At 42.7% G+C, this 22,300-nt stretch overlaps 1 protein-coding gene across 2 annotated transcripts in view; it reads right to left on the reverse strand.

Annotated features, from left to right (window-relative positions):
- The window catches only part of SOBP (sine oculis binding protein homolog), a 160,075-nt gene that overhangs the window by 49,464 nt on the left and 88,311 nt on the right, over positions 1-22,300 (reverse strand). Inside the window, exon 5 of one of the 2 annotated variants that reach the window (XM_059176953.1) lies at positions 15,406-15,501. The exons of the other annotated variant lie outside the window; for it this stretch is intronic. Within the exon in view, the coding sequence (XP_059032936.1) occupies positions 15,406-15,501 (96 nt within the window). The remainder of the gene's footprint in view (positions 1-15,405; positions 15,502-22,300) is intronic. 2 annotated transcript variants of the gene reach the window in all.

Here is a 22,300-nt window from a genome sequence, read left to right on the forward strand (position 1 = left end):
CACTTGAGATAAAGTCTCTTTCTTCCATTTTTACTTTTCATTCTTTCTCTTTCACTTTCTCTGTCCACATCACGTTGACTAGATGTGACTCAAAAAGTTAATGGTAACTGCGCTCATCTTAATTTAGCAAAGAGAGAGAAAGAGCTAGAGAGAAATGAGTACAATTTGCAGATCTGAGCTCAGGTCATTACAGGTGTGTTATATTAGTGTATTCATGAGCCCTCCGGGACGGCCATGCTGAGCTATCCAATAACTTTCTTAATGTGTAATTACACACCATCGGACTATAATTGATTAATTGAAAAGAGAATATAGGCAGATGTGAGGGCAAGACTTCTGCTGCTCATTAAATGAATATGTCCTTGCTTTTCTTTAATAAGTTAAGTGGAACTACTCAAAAGCAATTAAGTCAGTAGTGAAATTCATTAAATTTTAAGTAATTATTGGTGCTAAATTCTGTAATAAAATCCAAGACTTTGCGTAGTTCTATTTCAAAAAGAAGTACGATGATTCTGTGGGGCCAATGTGGCAGAAGGAGGGTTCCAGAGAATACTACACCTTGGACTCACTGACATTTTGTGTGAAAATCACCTGAGAGAAAACGAGACAGATATGGCGGTTGGGGGTGGGGGAAGGCATTCTGGAAGCTCTGCGGGCTATCCTTAAACCTAGGAATTGTAGTGGTGTTCCTGAAGTCATCCTTTCACTTAAAATCTTCATATACAGAGTTCAAAAGGAATGAAAAAAAAAAAAATACCTGTTTTTCACTCTAAATGCCTTGAGTACTACTTTTGATACCTTCTCCAGTAGTTAAATTCAAGCATAAACGTGAATTACAGGGAGTTAAAGGTGATTTGGAGAAAAGTCTTTCCAGGCTCTATTCTCTCACTTGGGAAACAAACCTGAGCTTTTGGGGTCGGGGGTGGGGAGAGAGGATGAAGTGTGCCCCAGCTTGGGGAGCGGCCACAGGTAGTCCTCGGGGCTGATATGGGGCTCCCACACCTTCTGCCACTGTTCCTTCTGCCCAGGCAACTGGACGACTCAGAAATGTGTCAGAAAGGAACTCAACTCAGCCAATGTGCCACATTCCAGACATTCCTGACAACTCCCTAGACGCAGGGGAGACCTTGGCGTCTGGTCTGACTGTGGAGAAATGCCAACTGGGAGCCACACCGGTATGGTCTGTTCATTCATTCCTACGGTATTTCTTGAGCACCTATTCAAAGCTTTTTAAAGATGACTTTACAGCAATCTCTATCTATATAGTATATAAGCAATATAAAGTAAATGTAGAAAGATTTTATAAAGTGCGGGGTGGAATTCTGTAAAAATGTAGTCCATGTCATACCCATCCAGGCTGATCTGGTGCCCCGCACATAGTAGGCACTCAGTAAAAGCTTGCTGACCAAATGATGGAAGGTATCGGCGATGTGGGCCATGAGGAAAGCATGATAGGTGTGGCATTCGCACACAATTCTCTATTTAGGTTTTGGAAACTGTTAACATTAGACATGTCAACGCTTGGCCAGGATAAGCCAAAGAGATGGTGGTGACGGCTGTTGAAAGTGAAGGAGAACTGATTTCAGAACCTTTATTTTTTTTAATTTCAGAACCTTTTATCTACTCCCAGGCTTCTGCTCTAACCATCAGCATCCTTATTAGTCCTGTCAATTCTTTCTTGCAATAGAAAACTGAAAATGTAAACCCACGTATTGTGGTCATTTTTTTTTTTTTAAACCCTAGATTCAACCACATTTTTTTTAAACTTGTACTTCCAGATCTAAATATAACTGTGTGTGGTTAGTTGCAAAATTTAAAAAGAAACGATTGTACTTTTATTGTTTGCTGGGGCGAACACTTCGGGGATGTTGAGAGCCGGTGTCCTAGATACAAGGCTGCAAGGCTGCTGGTCCCCATCATGGAGCCTGTGAGAGGCAACCCCACAGCCGACTGACTAGACACAGACAGAGAGCAGGGAGATATGTGACTCACCATTCCCAGCGGGAGGGAGAAAAGCATTTTATGTATACCCTCATTCCTGCTGGAAGAAAAAAATTCCAATCCTCACACACACTGTAATTTTAGAAAGCATAACTAAAGCTAAAACTAAATTAGACTAACTAGGTATATTAGGCTCAGAAAGAAAAAAAATCAGGGCACAAGGAAAGACATTAGGTCTCATTTTCTGTTTGCACGTTTTTCTGTTGTAATGGGCAATTTATTGTCCCACAGCTCATTTTAATCTTGAGCGTGACCTTGATAATCTGTGTAGGGGCAGCCCAACTATTTCAAAGAGAAGTTCTAACCTCGGGAACATGCTGTCCAGCTTTCTCGTGTTCACTAAATGAGGTTTTGCTCACACTGTTTTGGAGCTTTGTTTTTCATTTTTACAACTGTTAACAGGTCCCAAATATATTCCAGGCAGCTAAATCAGATCAAAGGAAGACTGATTTATCAAATAATAATTATGTGCCTAATCTGAAATATTCTGAGACTTACAAGCATATGAACAAAGAAGATGGCCAAAGGAGATGTGATGTGATGGTGTTCATTTCCAAAAGAAAAGTGGAGTTTTGGGGTGCCTGGGTGGCTCAGTGGGTTAAAGCCTCTGCCTTCAGCTCAGGTCATGATCTCAGGATTCTGGGATCGAATCCTGTGTTGGGCTCTCTGCTCAGCGGGAAGTCTGCTTCCCTTCCTCTCTCTGCCTGCCTCTTTGCCTACTTGTGATCTCTGTCTGTCAAATGAATAAATAAAATCTTTCAAAAAAAGAAAAGAAAAATGGAGTTTTAAATGGTCAGGTCATTAGAATAACTAGGAATGTAGGATTATAAAAATTTTAATTTGAGGGTTTAAATAGCATACACTTTTTGTATGAGACTTTCTCCCCCAAAGCCAGTGAATATTCATTTAATGTTCTTAGTAAACTCAATATATTTAATAAAATGCTTTTTATTTGATGAAAATCTTTAAAATTTTTAAGCTCATTACTGAATTAACACCAGCTCTCCTTCTAAAATCCAGGACATGCAAAACATGAAAAATAAGCTAAGTCCATAGAATCAAAAGCTATGTATGATAAGATTTTTGTCTTCACTTAAAAAAAAAAAAAAAAAAAAGGGGGTCTACACTTGTGGTTGAGCATAGCATAGGTATAGAGTTTTCTGACCTGACCATGTTGTATACCTGAAACTAATGTAACTCTGCATCCACTATATTCAAATAAATAAATAAATAAAAGCATTCTGAAGAGTCGTGTAGATTTTTATTGTCTTTCCTTTTCTTTAAAGTTGAGCACCAAAGAGGGATTTTATTCCCTTTATTAGTTACCTTTTACTGACCACTTATCATATGCCAGGCATTTTACATGTATTATCTCACTTAGATTTGACATTAATCCTACACAGCTATTATCTCTGTTTTACAGATGCAGAAACTGATTTTCTCAAGCCTGCAAAGCTAGTAACCAAAGAGCCAGGATGTAGACCATGTCCACTGAGTCCAGGGCACAGACACCGTACTCCCCCTGTGCTGTTCTCTGAGGGAAGGGATTACTGCCTTCTTGTTAACGGAGAGTCTACACTTCTTTAAATTACCCAAATTTAAGAACTTTCCCCCCCTCAGTTTGTATTTTTACAGTTCTCATCACACTGATCCCTGAATCACCCCGGATCACAAATACTTGAAACGTCAGGGTCTTGCTTCTGCTTTGATCTTGTTTTTGCCACTGACCACATCTAGCTACTTACTCAATTAAGACTGTTATCCGAAATCTAAATTTACAAGAAAATTGGCTTGAGATGAAATCCTTGCCTGTTACTTATATTAGCATGGTCATAAGAACTTGGTGACCAATATTCTTGGCCAGCCATTTGCCATCTCTTGCCTTTCCAGCTGTGAGAAGCCTTTGTCCTCATGGCCTGGATCGTACTAACCACCTTCTAGAAGCTTCCCCATTCCCGCCCTCCAACCTGTAAAAGCACTGCTTTCATAATAGTACTTCCTGGCTCAGGCACCTATGACAGAGTCCCACATCCTAAAACACCAAACGTGAGATTACCTGCTTGTTTCTCACTGCTTTTATTATTTGACCACAACCTATCAAGTTACCTTCTCTCACCTGGCACATCCAGTAGCCTCTCTCTACTACCCACTCCCACACTCCCCCCACCACACCCACCATGTGCTCGCTGCTTACCTCCCTCATCATCATTTCCCAAACAGTCTTCTCTTTCTCTGGGATACCCTTCTATGGTGCACTCACCCTCCAAGGACCAGCCCAGCGCCCCCCCCAGCCCGAGCATCTACTCTTGATGACTCCACCCACCATCTTTCCCAACCCTTCGCTTACTTATTGCGAACAGAAGATCCGATATGTATTTCTATTCCCTAATCAGCATAGCACCCATCGGGCACTTTGCTATTCACTGGAAGTTCATTGTCCATACAAGGACAGTTTGTTTATGAACTCCTTATGAGAAGGATCCACATTTTATACGTTGTTTGCTCCATAACACATGACTTTTAAGCACAGCACAGCACTTAAAAGAGATTTTTAAGACTGTCTTCATAATCTGGGTCACACACACACACATACCATAACCTCCTACTCTCATACTCGTGCCCCTTTTCAGGTGTGTGTCCATGACACTAAATGCCCAGATTTTTTTAAAAAAGGTTTTAAATCTTCATACACATCACACTGGGCAATCGACATTGTCTTCATGCAGTGTATATAATAGAATAAATAAGAGATATAAGACACTATTCAGACCAAATTAATCAGGAAGAATATATCCCTCGAGAAAAGGTCTTTTGGGTTTGAATGGCCAGGCCCGGCTGTTGCCACTGATGGAGCTCAATTTCCAGCCTGGCTGATGGGACGACAGTCAGAACACTGTCTAAATTTCAAAATGCTAAGGAAAAATGAAAATAAATATTTCATTACAACTTTATTTTTCCATGCTATTTATTTTTATGTATTCATATGTAAACATCAAATTGTTATAGGAAAAAATACTGCAGAAATTAGATGGGTTAGATGCCACAGGCTGGTGGGCACTTCTGTAATGGTCTAGTTTATTTTCATTTTCCTTTATATATGTATAGACATTTCCACATAGGATATAACAATCCGCCTTTGTATAGTGTATTTTGTACATATATATGCAACAATGCCATGTAATTTCAAAACTCAAACTCTCTGGCAAATACATAAATATTTCCTCTAAGACAAAAATGATGTTTCATTCCTTGGGAGTGTCTTCACACATTTATCAGACAATTTAGAAGCTAAAAGCACCACTGATTGAAGTGAGTGTGTAACAGAGGCCCTCCCCGTATTTTACACATTGTAATAATCTGGATATTTTTCATATAAAGGCTTTATCCAAGCACAGTGAGCAATATTTAAGTATTGCCCTCTTCCCACCTCAGGCTTTGACACTTGAAAATGTTTACATGGGTTTCCCCTCCTTGTTCTCACAAAGAAGTGGGAGACAGATCCTGCCGCTGCATCAAAATGGGAATCAAAACTTCCATGAAAATGAAACCAAACCATATTGAGATCTGACTACTATAAAACAGCAGAGTATTTCACATATAAAGTTAAGGGTGTAACTTGACCTGCACAAGCTAATATCCTGAATGTGGATTATGAAACTTGGGACATGTAGGAAATGCACCATGTGTATTTGTCTCTTCAGTAGGTTAGGAACTTCTCTAGGAGATGTTGGTGATGGTGCTGATGATGGAGAAGGGCCTCTTGATTTATAAAAAACATACTTTATCCTAATGTAACCTACAGCATGTTCTACGGGGAAAAAGAAAGAAATCATGGCTCTTTGACCAATGTACCCTCATGAATTTTCGAGAGAGATCTTGGTGGATGTGCAATCCCATGGTAGAATATTGAGCAATTTTCTGGATAATTAAGGAAAACGTTGTGCTTATTATTTCAAATCTGGCTTATCTAGGGTCTGTCTTTACTGGTTCAACATTTTGCTTGAGAAAATGAACAAAGCCATCTGGCAGCTCCATTGAAGGGAAAGTACACAGCCAGCAGTAACGTGCTCAGCCGCGACAACCATAGGCCAGCTCCCCACTTGAACTTGTCAGTGGCCATTGCACAATCCAGAGCCAACCGTAAGTATTTCACTTTTACCTAAACTAGAGCCTGGGGACATGTTATTGCATGCATTCATCCAACAAAAAAATCACGGAGCACTGATCTCCACAGCTCATGGAATCTACATCATCATTGTTGTTAAGATACCATTATTTTATAACACTGCTAGGGAAAAACATGGCCAATTCAAAAATGACAGGTCATCAATGATCATCTGTAATCCCATTTCTGAGATGTTAGGTGGGGAAAGTGCATTTTACATTCCATGAAATGTGCCATGGCAAGTGCACTGCTCAGGGATACAGTCTAGAAAGACAAAGGTCTAGCGCCACAGAGCTCTCAGCCCAAGGGAGCTTCATCTGGACTCAAATAGAAGCTCTTCTCCGGGTTGCATGTGGTCATGCAGTAGGAGATGGGAGCCCTCCAGGAAGGCCCAACACCTCAGACCAGAAGACTGGGACGTGTACAAAATACATGATTCTGAAAGAGACTTCAAGCCGAATGCCATGAGAAAATACATTCTTTCAAAGATTCTTGTTTGCCCAAATCTGTTCATTTGCAGCTTAATCATGGGCTTTTATCTTCCTTCTTCCCTTTCAAAATTCCCTCTCACCAGCCCCCTAACACCCCCACATCACCACCTCCAATTTCTTGCCTCCCTTATTACTCACAAATGTCATACTTCTTAACTCCAAATATTTTTCATACCCTTTCCCTTTTTCTCCCAAGAGATTTTGGTTAGCTTGTTCTTCCAACCATAAACCAAACACGGGGCTGACTATGATGGATTTTAGTTCTGGCCGGTTACTTGTACGCTTTTATATTGATAATTGATATTCTATCTGATTTTCTGGATTTGCTTGATATACGACCTGGAGTTTCTTAAAGCCACCAGAGGTGAACTTTCTTTGGTATTTCAGGTGATTGTTCAGTTCTAGCAATTAAAGCAATGAGGGGGGGGGGTATGGCTGACACCCGAGTCTGGGTAATGGCCAGAAATCTTGAAGGATGTAAGTCAGCTCACTCTGAGGAATACTACAGTACTAAATCAAAAGAGGTCAGCCCCCCCCCTTTTAAGGTCAGCTCTTTTTTAAATGGCCTTACTGACCACGAAAAGAATCCAAATCTTCAAAAGAAGACTTAAGCACTTATCATACACAATCTATTGCTGTCAGATTTTTATTAAAAATAACATACTCAAATGCTTATATCATATTGAAAAATATATTTTCTAGTCTAGGAAACTAAAAGACATATACTTTGGTTTCTTTCCCCACAATTTATTACGCAATTGGGAATTCTCCAATATTACAGGCCTTTCTGAAGAATTTCTCCTTCCTGACATTCTCATGGATGCTCTTTCTGGCTTCGGAACTCTCCCAAAGAACTGTACTATAAAGAAGCCAGGAAGAATGATTCTGAATTAATTTCTTAATTCCTTCATTCCACTCACATAGCCCTGGAATGGAAGGGTGTATCAGACCTGGTCCCTCCAGCACAAGTCAGAGAGATATAAGTCAAACCTTGGCCCACACCTGCTCACTGGATCCCCTTTCTACCTCCAGTGCAAGGAACATAACATCTCTGAATTTTAACTTCCCAACACATAGAATGAAAAATAACAATTGCTGTTTAGCAAAGTTAGGGAGAATGAAGGATCTAAAGAAAAGTATATAAAGACTAAGCACAGTGCTGGCATATTGGAGGCTCCCCACAAAGGATGATTTCTTAACAAGCACATCCATTCACTACTGCAGATATCCCCAGGTGTAAATTAAATTTTTTCCTTTGCTTTGCACTTAATTTCTTAGTTGCATACTTCCAAGAGTAACAATTTTAATATTAAATGGCAGGGCAAGATTGAAGGGGTCTTTGATCATACAGAGAGTCTTCCCTGAGAGTTATAGTAAAAAAAAAAAAAAAAAAAGCTTAGCTCTAAGAATATTCTGCCTAATATATCTTCCTTCTCATTGTTCACAAGGAAATTTTGTGGTTTTTTGCATGCAAATGTGCACACCCAAGACTTTCAGATAATCTGTTTCTTAAAAATGTGGCCAAGTGGTACCCTATGATGTGTTTAAAAAGCAGGCTTGGAAGAAATAATCATGATCACAACACTGATTAAGTACCAGCTGTTTGCCAAATACCGTTCTCAGAACCTTATGGGTATTCATTCATTTCGACCTCATAGCAGCACTACTGGACAGATATTGTCCTCATTTTACAGCCAAGGACATGGACATTCTGTGACTTGTCTAAGGTCACACAGCCAGCAGGTGGAGTGGTGGAGATTCCTGAATCTGAACCAAACAGTCTGGCTCAAGAGCCCAAGCTCTCCAGTACACCACCATACTATATTTCGAATGTTTTGCATTCTTCTTCAAAAAAGCATCCCAGTATTGCAGTAACTCACAAATCAGCAATATGTGTTATGCAGCCAACAGGCATCCCTGGTACCTTCAATATGAACAGGCAAGTGGGTAGATGTTCAAGGGTTTCTCTGAAGTTAAAATATTACATATGGGCTTGTATCCCAATCAACTGAGAAGAGACTCTAGTTAGAGAATAAAGGCAGGTACTCCCAGCATCTACCTTAAGATTTTGTTTAAACTAATGCCACCTTCTAGTTCCATTTCATTAGTCATAAGACTAACACTTATTGAATTTTTACTGTAAGATGCATACTTTTACACACGATCCCACTGACTCCTCAAAACCACCCTATGAGGTACATACTGTGGTGATTCTCATGTTGTTGATAACAACACTAAAGTTCAGGGCAGACAGTTGTCTGAAATAGATAATTTCTATTGTCAATTATTAAGACCTGTGGGGCTTACCTGCCCAGGCTGTGCAGCAGGCACATGTACAGAGCAGACACTGGGATACCCATTCTTATCTACTACAACACACTGACCCCCTTGGAGAACACGGGATCCTCCACAACTCTCTCTGGCTCTAAGAACCACTGCAAGGTACTGTGTGAGAAGTCAGCATGAAACCAAACCATCACGCCTCTGACCTTTCTGTGCCATGGCCCTGAAACTAGAAAGGCAAAGATCTCCATATCTTGGAAAAGGGAGCTTGCTGAGGACTGAGGATCTCCGATCAAGCCGAGGGTCCCAGATCCAATCAAGGTGCCTGACTCCAAGAAATTGTGCTTATATGAGTGCAGAAGCTGGGGAACTCTAGTCCTTCCCCAAATGGCTTCTCCCCGCCAAATAAAGAAACGAAAAAGGGAGAGCTGAAATAGGTTTGCCTCTTTGGGTAGTGAAGGGAGATGGTCTACTGTGGTACAGAGGGTCTTTTTACCCGAGAAAAGGAAGGCTCTCCACCCTGATTGCACAGCAGCAAGGGACCCAGGAGGCTGGGAAGAAAGGGCAGCTGCAAGACAGAGCAGGTGAAACAACAGCACCTATGGCAACGGAGGGCCCTGCGGGCGGAACAAGACAGCCCCCGCAGAACACGCCCCTTCCGCCCCGCCCAAGGAGAGGTCTTGCTGCTCTGTGCCTTGTGCCACCTCCGTTGGCACCGCCCCTTGCTTAGTCTAATGCGGGTCCTTCTCTTTCTCAAGAGTTCTACTTTTCTAAAACATATTTCGAAAGACCGTAGGAGCACAGTTTGGGGCCAAATAGCCTCAGACTAGAGGGATCCGGAGGGTGGATGTGAAAATGGTGGCAGAGGCCAGCTCTCTCTAGATAGCAACCGGTCCCCGGGGATTTCTGGGTCCCTTGATGTGTTTGGGGCTGTTACAAATACTGTTTCAGGAAACTGGCACACAGCAAACTACATACACAAATGTCATATGATACTTTATTTGATGTGACAGAAGTCCAAGTGTGTCACCACGAATTTATGGTCTCAATACCTTGTGCTGCTCTCCTGGAACTTCAAGCTGAGCTGGGGCATGAATCTGACTTTCTGTTAAACCAGGTGTTAAGGGGAGGGGTTTTGGTTAATTACACCTATTTTGAAAAGCCTATCAAGTTTCAAGGGAAATATGGCTGTTTCTATCACCTTTTTTTTGGTGGGGCGAGGGGCTAGTTCTCATTAAGTCTCCATGATCTCGCAGGAAAGTTCTAACAATAGCTAATATGTGACTGCAACCCCAGAACAGCCCCTCGCTGATGTTATGAGGCCAGCATATACTCATGAACTGGGCTGGGTTGCAAAGAGATATGATTTCATTTTTTAAATAAATACGTTTAGAACCAGGGGCCTGAAAGTAAAGAATTCAAGTCACCACTGGCACTGTGATGTGTTTCTTACCTTCAGGGCTTTCTGAACTAGATCTGATTGTCCAAGACTTGCAAGGTCATACTGAGCAGGAAGGGAAGAACCCACTGCCATCACCAAGTTATTTGCTTTAGGTGAACTTAGTCCCAAAGCTTCAATTCCCAATGTAACCAGGGTCAACCGGTTCTTTCTAGCCAGAAAAATGGGGGAACCTAAAGTCTTTACCAGAAAAGAAGCCAAAAAAGCTTCTTGGCTCACAATTCTTCAGTGGAATAAAAGGGGGAGGGGGTGGTCATAGGGTAAAGCAATAGATGAAGCAAGATTAGTAGTTTGATCATTGCTGAAGCTAGGTGACAGGTACAGGGGAGCCAATGGCATCACTCTCTCTACTCTTGTGCATGGTAGGGATTCTCCATAATAATTTCTTTAAATCCACAGAAGCACTAGGAATTTCCATGAAGTAGAGCTACTGACGTCCAAACCTGATAGGATATTGTCAATTACTAACACCTGTGCAAACGAGCCAGCCTGCTGGCTCACCCCCTTTTCCTTCAGGGACTCTATACTCCACTCAACTTAGGGGCCACCAGCCGGTGGCTCACCTGGTCTATACTCTCCCGCATCCTGGTCTTTGCCACGCTATTTCCCTCTGCTAAGAATGCCCCCTTCCCTTCCACCTCAGCTCCAGCTTTGGAAATCCAACCCGTGTTAAGGCCTAGATCAAAGGTGTCCTCCTCCTTTGTTAGGTCTCTAATTACTGTATTTGGAAATAATCCCTTCCTCCTTTGTACTCCAGAACTTTGCTGGTGCTCTCCTGGGCACAGCCAACTGGGTAATGGTAACAATCATGGCAATAAGAAGAATCATCATAATAGCAGCTAACACTTACTGAATGCTACTAGGTACCAGGCATTTTAAATATGTCATCGCTTTCAAGCCTTACCCTATCTTCTGAGGTTATTAGCTTTTATTATCGCATGCTATAGATGAAGATCTGAGGTTCAGAGAGGTCCAAGAGGATCCACGGTGTTGTAATGCCAGATGTGTCACCATAAATTCTAAGCCTTTGTACTTATGATCCTTAGTGATACCTCCGGAGTAATACAGTGTAAGTTAAAGTCTGGCTGGGGCAAAATTCTAACTTTCAGGAAGCCCTAAGAGCCCACATTCCTGATGACTACAATACTATATGGGCCTATTTTTCCTACTGAATTGCAAGCTCCTTCAGGGAAGGGGCTGTGCCTTTTTCTGTTTCGTGTCCCCCAAAAGCACTGTGCAGCATAATCCATGTTACAGAAGATGCTCAACAATGTCTTGCTAATTGAACAACATATTAATCCAAAGCAGTTCTGCCTAAGGACTATGTCCAACTTTTGTCTACTTTCCAAAGGAAATGAGATGGACAAATCAGCCCACAGAGGATCTGCCTAAGCATCTCACCTCCCGACCACCTCTGCTCACAGGCCACAAAACGAAAATGCTTCTCATCTTCTCTGAGTGACCAGAAAGAACTCTTCCTTGATGCTATTTTTATGTAGCCTCCCAGCTGCAGACTGTATCCCCCACCCTCTGCAAGACTCCCACCCCTAACAGCCTCAGGAAAAGTCGATGTCTCTGCGATGCCTTGGGAATCTGGATCTGAGGAAAACAGTCTGATTTCCCCCTTGGGTTTCCTTGGGTTTCTCTTATTTCTCCTTTCAGACTTCCTAGAGCCGCTTTCTTCCCAACCCAATTCCACGAGGCTGTTGTTGCTGTCCTTTGACTCTATTCTGACCTCCTTCAATTGCAGGGATGTTCTTGGCACTGGGCTTGAGAACACCTGGGGAGTAGGCTTGGGTGCCTTCCGTTCCTTCCCCCAAACCCTCTCAACATGCCTCTTCTTTTAGCTACTGGTCTTCTCCCTCTGGGGATCCAGCTTCTGTTGTATTTCTGCTATAGTTCTGCTGTCTTTTCAGAACTGAGAAAGTCCTGGATGGTGAGGTGTAAGCTCATGACATGGTAAAGGCCCTCCTCACATGACTTCCACCATCCATATGAGCGTTGTAATAGGGGAAGAGGAGAGAAGGCCTTCTCGTCCCCAAAGAATGAGGCAAAAATGGTAAAGGGACCAGCAGTGGAGGTGAAGCTTGGGGCAGAGGCTAGACACCTATAGCTTGTTCTAAATGTTCTGTCTCTGGGATTCCCACTAGCCATGTCACTGGAGTGTTAATGGGATGTGAATTTCCACAGCTTCTCTTCTTGAAAGTTATTTGCCTTGGTCATAAATTCAGCTCTGCCGGCATAATACCTTGGCGTGTGTGTGTGTGTGCATGTGTGCCTATCGAAGAGGTAGATGGGGCCACACTGAATTGGGTTTCTATCAAACAGTCCTCAAGCTTTATCTAATGTCACTCATCCTGACAGCCTTGCATTTTCCAAATTAATAAAAAGCATAAGGAAGCTGCTGCACAACCACCAACCAGAGCATCTTGGCCACCGAGCGATATATCTAGTCATCTGTGTTGGATGTTAAGTGTGAAGGCACGTATCACGCTTTGGGATTTAAATGGAAAAATCAATACCCTACAGGGGTCTCCAGTCACACAGCAGATCTTTCTATCAGCCAGTGCTTTGTCTGTCAGGGCCTTCTGACTAGGTGTCCCTGGGCATTCCGCGCATGGATTTTGCTTTGCTTCTGTTGCACTTACTTAACCCTCTTCCCAGAAGCAGAGGCTGGGGGTGCAGGGGAGAGACCAGAGACAACAAACGGTCACTAATAAAGTCCGAGGCAGTGTCCAAGCTACCTGGCCGGGGCACTCTCTGTCAGAAAGTGTGGCCCAGAGCGTTAGCCACGTAGCCCAGTGTCCTGACGGCATGGGAGCTTAGAAGCAACCTGTGGCCCCAGGGCTTTCTCCCAAGGGTCACTGACACCCCCCCCCCATGAGGTTCCTCTGCTTTCTAAACCCACCGAGCCTCTTGCTGCAGGAAATTACGCAAAATGGCTTCGAAGCTAAGAAAGCACTTTGGAGCGGGACTTGCAGTCTTTTTTCATGAAACCTTTAAAAATTTGCTCGAAGCTGCACTAAGAAAACTCCAAGGACTCCTTATTCCTCTCTTAAGAATGTACAGGTCTCTTTCATACAGTAACATAACTTCTCCAGGCTTCATAACCAGCCACAAACACCACTGCCTCTCCTGCAGTTGAAAAAAAATGAAATTTCTCCTTGGAGAAATAAGCTTACTTGGTATTTTTTTCCTCTTTACTCTCCCTTTTTCCTTTATCACAGAAAAGAACGCTGATGAAAATAAAGCATTTCTAACAGTGACAAGAAGGACAAAGATTATACCAATCTCTCAAAACTACTGCTAATCCAATATTGTGTTGAAGCATAGCAACAATTAAACATGTATTTTCTATAAAGACTGATGGGAAAGATGTTCACATGTATGTCTTAGTTCCTCCTACACAGACTGACCACTACCGGGACCCAAACACGTTCATTTTACAAATAAAAAAATTTTTTAAATCAAGTATGGCATATTACTTGTTTAACAATTTCTCTAAGAAGAAATAAGATACTCCCCAAAGCATTTTGATACCAAAACATAGCATAAATGGCCCATGGCCTACAGTCTTCAGCTGGATAACCACAGTTATAGAGTGAAATATTAAAACGGAAATGAATGAAAAAGTTTTCCCCCAAAATAGGTCATGCTAGTGGACCTGGAAGTTTAAGAGCCCTACGATAAAATATAAGGTGAGCTGAATTTTCAGAAAAAAAAAAAAAAATTGCATTTCTAAGCAGCAAACCGGCCCACGGATGGGTGGGTCAAAGGGACAGGACACACAGAGTGAGTGGCGCTATTGTGGTTACGCAGTCTGCGGACCGGGGAAGGGCATTCTCTCACTGGGAACATCTCACGGCTGTGGCTAGGATTGGTAAGCACGGTATTTTTCTCTCTTCTCCTGCTCTTTGGACACCTTGTTTTTCATGAACAGTTGGTATCAGTGCTAAGTCCAAAGACGGCTACATGTGGGATTTCCTAATGCGGAGACCTGGCAGAGCCGAACTGTGTTGGGCCAAAAAACTAACTAGAAATGAGACTACCTCGGAATGTAACAACTGAGTATCTTCATTGTCTTTCAGTGTTTTCATTTAGCTGGAGCAAATGTTTTGCTTTAATACAACTGAAGGGAAAAGAACATTTAGGGACAACATAGCTAGATCCCTCATAAAGCCTCATTTTCAAAAGCAGTGTTTAAATCTCTAAATAAATGACAATTCATTCTCTGTTTACTTTAGGTAAACAGAAAATGCATTGCGGAGCACTCATTTTCAAAAGCTAATCAAGAACATTAGGTCCCAACAGATTCATTTAATAGAAATATAATAGGCATTCCTGCTTGCTTTTCATCTTGTCTTGCTGTAAATGCTAAAATGAACAGCAAATTAACCCTACGCTGGAACACAGTCCCTGTCACAGCTGATATCCTCTCTCTCACGACTTGTAAACATCCCCGCATCCTGTCGCCGCTTTGACTTCTCCTACATAGGAAAGACGAAAGCGCCTGATTGAGCTTGGCAAGACAGTGTAGGAACACTTGACTTCTAAAGGGAGTACTGCGTGTCAACTCTGCCATCTTCCCTAGCAGAACAAAATATTACCATGTTGTGTCCTAAAATAGTGTACAATTAGGAAGTAGGAGGAGGAGAGGTGGTGGGATTGGTTTTGTGTTTTTTTTTTCCCAAGCTACATATATCCACTGTCTTTCTCTGTATTTTTAACTTTACTAGCCATTCTCCAAATGGCTGGTGATAAACTACTATACAAAACAAGCTAATAAAGACAGGGCCATCCAAGCTCTATAATCAGATATAAAAGATTTGCAAACAACTTGAGATCTTATCATTAATATTCAGTGATAGCAGAATTAGCATTTAGAACTCTATACAGAAAAACTATAATACTTCATAAATTATGTAATAATGAACAAACCCTTGCAAAAACTGTTTTCACTGTGCTAAAGTAACATTCTAGACTTGTTGTAAGTATGTTATTCTTACAAGTAGTTCGCTGTTATTCTTGAAGGCAAGCCTTGGAGTTTCCTTAGCATAGTGCTGCTGGGGAAAATTTTCAGCATGTCCATCTTCATCTCTAGCCTGAAGGGAAATATAATGGCCTATTTAGGGACTTACAAATAATGGAAGAAAAAAAAAAAAGCTAAAAGCATAACAGCTCAGATCATTAAACAAACGGGAATCCAGAAATAACAACATTATTAAGAAGTTTGTTTAAATACGCAGTACGCCTTTTAGGTATCAAAATTTGAGATTTATTTTTCTTTTACATAGTTTGATTTGAACATGCAAATTCATCGTGGTGTAATATTTTAAATGATACAAAGCAAACCAAAATCAAGCAATTTGGTTGGAAATTACCACCACTTCGGGCTTCCCGCAACTTTTCGTGGCACATTCAGGGTTATATGACATACGTACGTGTTTAAACTTTTTGGCATGCTTAAGCAATCTCTAGATAATGCACTTAAAAAAAAAAATTCTAATAGCAAGGCCATAAGAAAAGCAATTTGCATCGTTATATTTTGCATTGTAATACTGTCAGAGATAAACTGATTCCCCTTGATTTTTAAATAAAGATCTGAAAGGAGCAATGATCTAGTAAGAACAACGATTCTTCAATCGAATGCAGTAAAAAAATAGATTTAATTAAGAAGCTGCATTAAGAGTTACTGGTTATTTTGATCTACACTGTTAATTAAGAAAGCTGAAGTTTAAATGGAGACATTAACAGAACCCATTAGCAATACCGCTTGCATACAGTCTTTGCTTTCTAATCTCCATCGGTTTCTGGTTTGGCGTTGGAGAGAGGGAGAGGTAGGTGAGAGGAGGCGTGTCTGCAGCACACTCATTACACCATTCATTTGGGTGACACTTGCACCCTGCTCTGCTCTGATCTCATCTTAGCCCTAACTGCTCTCCCTTCCCTGGCCTCCTGAAATTCACAGCTGAGCTGTCTCCCTCACATATGGCTTGCATATAATTATGCATATTCCATTTTGCACTGCATTAAAATGATGAGCTCCTGGCTCCCTGCCAGCTGATTTTAAAAAGCCCAAGTGAAGTAGGAAAAAGGAGAGAAACACAGGGAGAGTCGCACAGGAAGCAGCAGGTAGTTCTGTCTGCTGTCTCTTTAGATAAAATGTATGTCTGGCACCACGGAAACAGCTGAGAACTACCTGTTGTGATGTACGGATGGAGGGGGAGAAAACAATGCGTCTACGTCTGCGCCACCGCGATGACAGCCCTTGTGTATTGTTTCTCCTTCCATGGAGTGAAATTTGCCCGCTGACAAGTATCACTCAGAGCTCCTCTGCTAGACGAGGGACTGTCATTTTGGAAACGGATCCAGATCTTGTCCATCTTAGGATGTATTCCTTGTTTTTAATACAGGCCTCTGCTACTTATTCCAGGGAGGGAACGGGATGGAATTTGGAAGTGGAATGTCATGGCCAGGGACAGCTGGGTTACAAGAAGTCGGTGGAAGAAGACATTGCTCTGCTTTGGTTTCCTTTTTGAAACTTAGGAACATCTCTGGGATCAGGTGCCTTTCTAGGACACCTTCCCCCAAAACTGCCCCCCCACGCCCCCGCCAAATCAGAGTAACATAAAAATGCCGTTACAGGATTGGGCTACATGCGACAGTGAGCGTAAGCACCACTCACGTCCAGTGGTTATGTGGGCACTGAAACCGTAATGGTCCTTCTCACAGCCTCGAGCCCTATGCTGCACCTACATCAGGGTCTAAGCTAATAGAATCTTAAATGGGGCCCACATTAAAGTGGAGTGGATAAATAAAAGGCAGCTGGAGGAAAAACAGAAAGAGGTCAATGTGTAGGAACAACGTTACATTCTTCCATTCTTTGTAAGTGCATTTTATGTCGCTCTGTGAGGTCTCTTGAAGGCAGGGACCTCATCTATTTCATCTTTCTTAATTCTGCTATGCCCGGTGCCTTACTTTGAGTTAGTACTTAACCAACATTGAAGTGATGGGGAAAAAAAATACATGGAGAGTAACTAGACCCTACCAAAAACAATTTTGCAGAAAATGCCACCTCAAAATAGGCTAAACTTGATGGTAGGTTCATTATATTCCTGGTGCACTATGATACATATGCTTGGAAACACAGCATATAGTTTACGAGGGCTACTATTTACATATATATGTCTATATTCAATATATATGTATCTTGTGTATAAATATTCATAAGGTGGAATATGTTTATTATGCATGTACTATGTGTACACATTCATACACACCAGATGCCTGGGGATATTTTCAACATTGGTGGCAAAAATACATCCATCTCACTTACATGTAAGGTGATCACAATGCTTTTTATGTTTTTAAAGGACAAAAAAAATAAAAAAAGAAAAGAAAAGAAATCCCACTGTCTAAGATTTGAAGGTGGTTCCTCAAAGAAGCTGAAGACTTCATGTAAAGCCTATTAATTTATGAGGTTGAATGAAGCAGCAGTGGAAGAGAAAGGAAAAGGCAGAGGGAGAACTGGAAGCGAAGAGAGAAAGCCAGAAATCTGCTTCTCCACTGAGCTGTGTATTTGCCTCCTCTGTATGGAACTCCATGGCCCTTGGAAGGGTCTGCCTCTCCCGATCAACCTGATTCCAGAGTCTAAAACATTCTACCTTCCAGGCATTTGCTGCGTTTCCAGCACACGCCACCGAGCTGGAGAACACACCATGTGCACAGAGACCGAGTGCCAAACCCTTCACGTGTGTATGCAGACACAAGCACTCACCCACCTCCTGCCAAAGCATTTCCTTTCACATTCTGAAGTCTTTTTAGGGTAAAATTCAAAATTACTCTTCCTAGACTAAGTGAAATTAAGTGCATTCATTGATGGCAAGAGAGTTCTCTCTTCTCTGGCCCCTGCTAGAGTCATCTGGGTGGCTTTTTGACAGTGGAGCGTGCCCTCCCCTTTCTGCCCCACCTTTGTAAGACTCTGATATAATTGGGCCAGGGTGGGGCCTGGACAGGGGTGTTTTTAAATTTAAAAAAAAAAAAAAAGCTCTGGGATTGTAATGTACAAGCAGGGCTGAGAGCTGCTGATCTAAGGGGCATGCCCAGAGGAGGGGTATCGAGAGGAGGCCCTTGGCAGAGTGTTGGCAGAATGTTCTCCAACCACGTCCCAACCTCACTGGATGGAACGGCTGGCTCAGCAATAACTAAGAGGATGTAGGCTACGGCCCTGGAGATGGGTTTTGTTCTATAGATTCGAGAGAGGACATAACTCTAGCTGACCGCAGGCAAAAAATTTCTGATTTTAGTCCTTGGCATGACAACTAATCTTGGAAGAGCTACTAGACCAGTTCCTCAAAAGGTCTTTCTGGATCTCTCTAAGCAGTCAAAAATCCCCACCTGCCCTCTCTTAGACTGGACACAGGTGCAACTTGATGCCAGTTGGTGGGATTTTTGTCCCTCCACCCAAAGACCGCACACTTCCTAAGGGGAGGGATGGTGCCTGGTTCCTCACCCGTGGCCCATGAGCCCCAGCCAGTGCCCAGTGCTCAGTAAGTGTTCTCTGGGAATGAGCTCTATTTTCACTCCCAGTAACTCAATGGCCATGTTAGATAAAATCCTAGGAGCTGCTTTATCCTACACATAGAATCATTTTAGGATGTTTTATAACCTGTTATATACTGAAGCCAGTGCCACCTTCTGCCTCTGCCCCATCTGGGGTGCAGACAATGGCGTATCGAGGCAGGCAGACCAAGAAAGCCCACAACCCCTGCAGGGAGGGGTGTGCAAAACCCTGTCGATACTCCACATATCCAGTCACAGTAATAACATGAAGCAGAAATGCTTTGAGCTGGTTTTGTTGTTCTTAAAATCTCCGCAGACCATGGGTTCCCTAACTGCCTGATTTAGGGCAGACCACCCCACTGCCAGCTCTGGACTTTCTTGGGGCCAGGAGACACCGGGTGGATGTCTGACTTTGTTCTGGAGTGACCAGTTCTGACAGAAGGAATGCCAAGATACATGACGAACTAACTCTCTCCATGTGTCTTATTCTCAGCAGCTTTATTCTGACTAATATGCTGGATATTTAGGCCAACTTCGGGGAAAAGCAAATGGGAAGCGATTTTGTTCCTTACATTTTACCACAAATGTGATTGTCAGAACAAAGGTGCATTTTTAAAAAATCTATTATTCTAAGAAGGAGCTGCTTCTCACCATAAAATAGAAGCAAAAACTCTTCAATTAAACTGTTAAAAGTAAAAATCCTTCATTTAAATTGCAAGGGGATTTCCCCCTCTTGCTGAGAGTCAAGCATCCATTTTCATGTGGTGCCCCCCATTCGAATAAATATTAGATTATGTGAGAAATTCAGACTAATTGCCTCTCTACTTCGAAAATCTCTGGTTTAAACAAACTTCGGATTCACCTCTCTTTCTCTGTGAATCATCACTCATTCACATTTTTATTTTGATTCTTACATACGGCAATCTTTCATTCTCTTTCAAAGAATTCAGTTCTTCCTTTGGGCCAAAGCTTTGGTGTCGTGTGCCTATGCAAGCAAGCTCAGCATTTTTTTCCCCCTCTGGAGGACTCCCTCAGAAAATGTGGAACATTCTAAAAACAGCTCCATGGGCCTACCCCAGAAAAGAGAGATTTCTGACTCAACAAAAAGGTTAACACTGTTGCCGTTTAAGTGGAAAGATAACTAGGTTTCCCAGTTAATACCTCCCGTTGATGAATGGGAGTTTACACCTCTATGTCTCTGTGATTTCAGAATTTCTTTAGAAAACAAGAGAAGGTTCCGTGTGGAGCCACAGCCGGGGTGAGCGCAGCCAAGCCTCCAGACTCGGCGTTCCGGGGCCCCAGCAGATGTGGAACCCGTCAGCTCACACGTGGGGTGTCGCCAGCCGACTTGAGGATATCAAAAATAGCTCGTCTCAAACTTGGGGGAGTGAGTTTAGAGATGAATCGTTGCAGGGAAAATCTTGGATATTTTCGAACTCATTTTGCGAATCAGAAGTAACAGAATTTCTTTTCAAAAGTCAAGACAAAAAGCACAGGGACTCCACTTCTGGAAACTCTTAGAATTGCATCTTCTAATGTCCCGTGTCCTGTCTCTCCTTCCTGAGTCAAATGCCGACACACGTTCCTCTTGAGGAAGTTCAGGGAGGAATAAACTGCAACCATCCCACATGGCCTTTCTGTGTGCTGTGAACATCTTTGTGAACTTGACCTAAAGGTCAGCCCGGTGTCTGGGCCCCTCAGTGAAGTCCAGCCCACATTGGCCCGGGACTAGGATAACACAGGGAGGCCCGTGGAGGAACTCCGGCTTCTGGTGAGCTATGACCCGGCTATGCTCATCTCAGTGGCCCAACTCCTCACGACTGAATGCCCAGTTCCCCTCAACTGGATTCCTGTCCTTTCCCCCCATTTTCTGCTTGTAAAACTAGATTTCATCGGTTCTCATGACTTCTCCTGGAAACTTCTTATACGCCTTTTAAACATTCATTCAGACTGTACTCCTTTAGGAAGTCATTCCAGACCTCTTCCTCTTGGTCCTAACCTGGGCTCTGAACCCCTCTGTGTGTGTATATGTGGTGTGTGTATATGTGTGTATCTCCATTCTACCCATTGCATTGCATTGCACTATGACCTCCTATATGTTTGTCTTCCCCAGTAATCTGTGAGGTTCTTGAGTACAGAAATTATGTCCTATTCAGCTGTAAATCTCTAGAGCCTCATCTACTGCTGGACATAGAATAAAGGCTCCATAAATGGTGAATGAGTGAGTTAGTTGAGTGTGTGAATCCTTCCACCCTAGCAACCGGACATTCTGCCTTACACTCCAGTCCCTAGAGGTGAGTGTCCTGTCCCTGAACCCGAGAAGTCACCTGCATACCTGAGCCTCAGCAGGCCTCTGCCAGAGCTCTCCGATCGCTCCTGCCTCCCACCTGGACCTTCCACTGGCTCTTCTACGTACTTCTGCCCAATATCTGACCCTCCGCCCAGTCAGACACTAGAGTCTCAGCCTCACTATACCTCTTGTACTCCATTTGGGCTTTGGATAATAATCATTTCATCCTCGTGTTTCTCCCCTGTGCCTCCCACTCTAACCTCTGGTCATCGTCTAACAAATTCTTTTCCTCCAAGTCCATTCCCAGATTAACCAACCCAGTGCCTTTCTCCCTGTTTCTGAGACCTCACCTAGTCCTCGTGCCCCAAGTCAGTCTGGAACTCCGCGGTGTAACTCATCTCAGTTATGACTCATGTCTTATCTTTCCTATCAGCCTGGGAACCACTTACCGGAAAATGTATGAGGCCCCCATGCTCAGCAGAGTACCGTGTACCACAAGGAAACCCATTCATATAGGTTGAATGCATTCATTAATCCTTTGCTCTTCCTTAAGCTAAGACCCAGAAATGTTGTTGTCCTCTACCCTGAATTACCTGCCTCTAAAAATGGATCCCCTTAAGTATGAGTTGTTTCCATGCAAATATTCAATTTGGCGAACATCAGATTGCAGAGAATTGCACAGCTCGTAGACAGGGTTGTGTGTGCACACAGCTTGGGTAGAGAGCTTTCTCTTGTACAGAGGACTCCTGCCTGGCATCAGGCTCCCTGCTCCGGACACACCCCAGGCACCCAGGAACATCACTCTGTGGACCCAGGCATCTGCTCAAGTCACGTTAGTACTAATTTTCCATCAGGATCCCTCGCCATCCCTTTCATTAGCTTGTCATCAAAGACTGACCGTGGGATTCCTGCAGTAGAGGTTTTACTCTGTTCTTTTAACAAAATGTAGTTAAAATCCCATTTAGCAAGTAGGCCAGGGGAGAAGCTGTTCCCCTGGTGGAGTTCCTCCTAATTCTCCAAGCTCCATACCTGCCGGGCTCCTCTGACAG

This window comes from Mustela lutreola, chromosome 6 (genome assembly GCF_030435805.1).
Source record: "Mustela lutreola isolate mMusLut2 chromosome 6, mMusLut2.pri, whole genome shotgun sequence".
NCBI classification, from domain to species: Eukaryota; Metazoa; Chordata; class Mammalia; order Carnivora; family Mustelidae; genus Mustela; species Mustela lutreola.